General features: G+C 65.3%; 1 protein-coding gene across 1 annotated transcript in view; it reads left to right on the top strand.

The window, feature by feature from the left end:
• Positions 1-1,589, top strand: part of LOC102251496 (ATP-sensitive inward rectifier potassium channel 12) — a gene marked incomplete at its 3' end in the record, with an annotated part of 6,671 nt that extends 5,082 nt beyond the window's left edge. Inside the window, exon 2 of the mRNA XM_005865319.2 lies at positions 347-1,589. Within this exon, the coding sequence (XP_005865381.1) occupies positions 405-1,589 (1,185 nt within the window). The remainder of the gene's footprint in view (positions 1-346) is intronic.

The raw sequence follows: 1,589 nt of genomic DNA, 5'->3' as shown, positions 1-1,589 counted from the left end.
CTGGGCCCCATGACGGGAAGCCCTGCGTTAGATAAGAGTGGTTTGAACCTCAGCTCTCCTGCTTATGGGCTGCGTGGCTTCGGGGAGGCCACGCAGCCTCTGAATCTCCATCAGAGGGAGCAGCTGCTCCTGGGGCTGTTGACTGGATGACTGGGAGCATCTGCTGAGCGTGTGGCCTGCCCTCCCTGTGTGTGAGGAGCGGCTCACACAGGCAGTGAGCACCGTGAGCGCCTTGCATGTGCCAGCTCGGGCGGGGTCCAGCAACGCCTGGGGACCGAGATGGGGCGGGGGGGAGGAGGTTGGTTCCTGGGCCTGTGTGGAACGTCCGCTGTCCCCTCTGTTGCAGGAGCCGCCCCTCTGGGAGCCGGCGTGGGGCGAGGAGCCAGGACCTCCCCCCGCCCGGGATGACCGCAGCTGGCCGGGCCACCCCCTACAGCATCGTGTCATTGTCGGAGGACGGGCTGCACCTGGTCACAATGTCGGGCACCAATGGCTTCGGCAACGGCAAGGTGCACACGCGGCGCAGGTGCCGGAACCGATTCGTCAAGAAGAATGGCCAGTGCAACATCGAGTTTGCCAACATGGACGAGAAGTCACAGCGCTACCTGGCTGACATGTTCACCACCTGCGTGGACATCCGCTGGCGCTACATGCTGCTGCTCTTCTCGCTGGCCTTCCTCGCCTCCTGGCTGCTCTTCGGCATCATCTTCTGGGTCATCGCCGTGGCGCACGGTGACCTGGAGCCAGCGGAGGCCGGCGGCCGCCCGCCCTGCGTGCTGCAAGTCCACGGCTTCATGGCCGCCTTCCTCTTCTCCATCGAGACACAGACCACCATCGGCTACGGGCTGCGCTGTGTGACCGAGGAGTGCCCTGTGGCCGTCTTCATGGTGGTGGCACAGTCCATCGTGGGCTGCATCATCGACTCCTTCATGATCGGCGCCATCATGGCCAAGATGGCCCGGCCCAAGAAGCGGGCGCAGACGCTGCTGTTCAGCCACCATGCGGTGGTGGCGCTGCGGGACGGCCGGCTCTGCCTCATGTGGCGCGTGGGAAATCTGCGCAAGAGCCACATTGTGGAGGCCCACGTGCGGGCCCAGCTCATCAAGCCCCGGGTCACGCAGGAGGGCGAGTACCTCCCGCTGGACCAGCTGGACATGGACGTGGGCTTTGACAAGGGCCTGGACCGCATCTTCCTGGTGTCGCCCATCACCATCCTGCACGAGATCGACGAGGCCAGCCCGCTGTTCGGCATCAGCCGGCAGGACCTGGAGGCGGACGACTTCGAGATCGTGGTGATCCTGGAGGGCATGGTGGAGGCCACGGCCATGACCACGCAGGCCCGTAGCTCCTACCTGGCCAGCGAGATCCTCTGGGGCCACCGCTTCGAGCCCGTCCTCTTTGAGGAGAAGAACCAGTACAAGATCGACTACTCGCGCTTCCACAAGACCTACGAGGTGCCCGCCACACCCCGCTGCAGCGCCAGGGACCTGGCGGAGAACAAGTTCCTGCTGCCCGGCACCAGCTCCTTCTGCTACGAGAACGAGCTGGCCTTCCTGAGCCCTGACGAGGAGGACGGGGCCGAGGACGAC

Source organism: Myotis brandtii, unplaced genomic scaffold (genome assembly GCF_000412655.1).
Source record: "Myotis brandtii unplaced genomic scaffold, ASM41265v1 scaffold2054, whole genome shotgun sequence".
Taxonomy (NCBI): Eukaryota; Metazoa; Chordata; class Mammalia; order Chiroptera; family Vespertilionidae; genus Myotis; species Myotis brandtii.
Note: the sequence above shows the minus strand (reverse complement) of the source record. Positions and strands in the feature narration are given on the sequence as shown.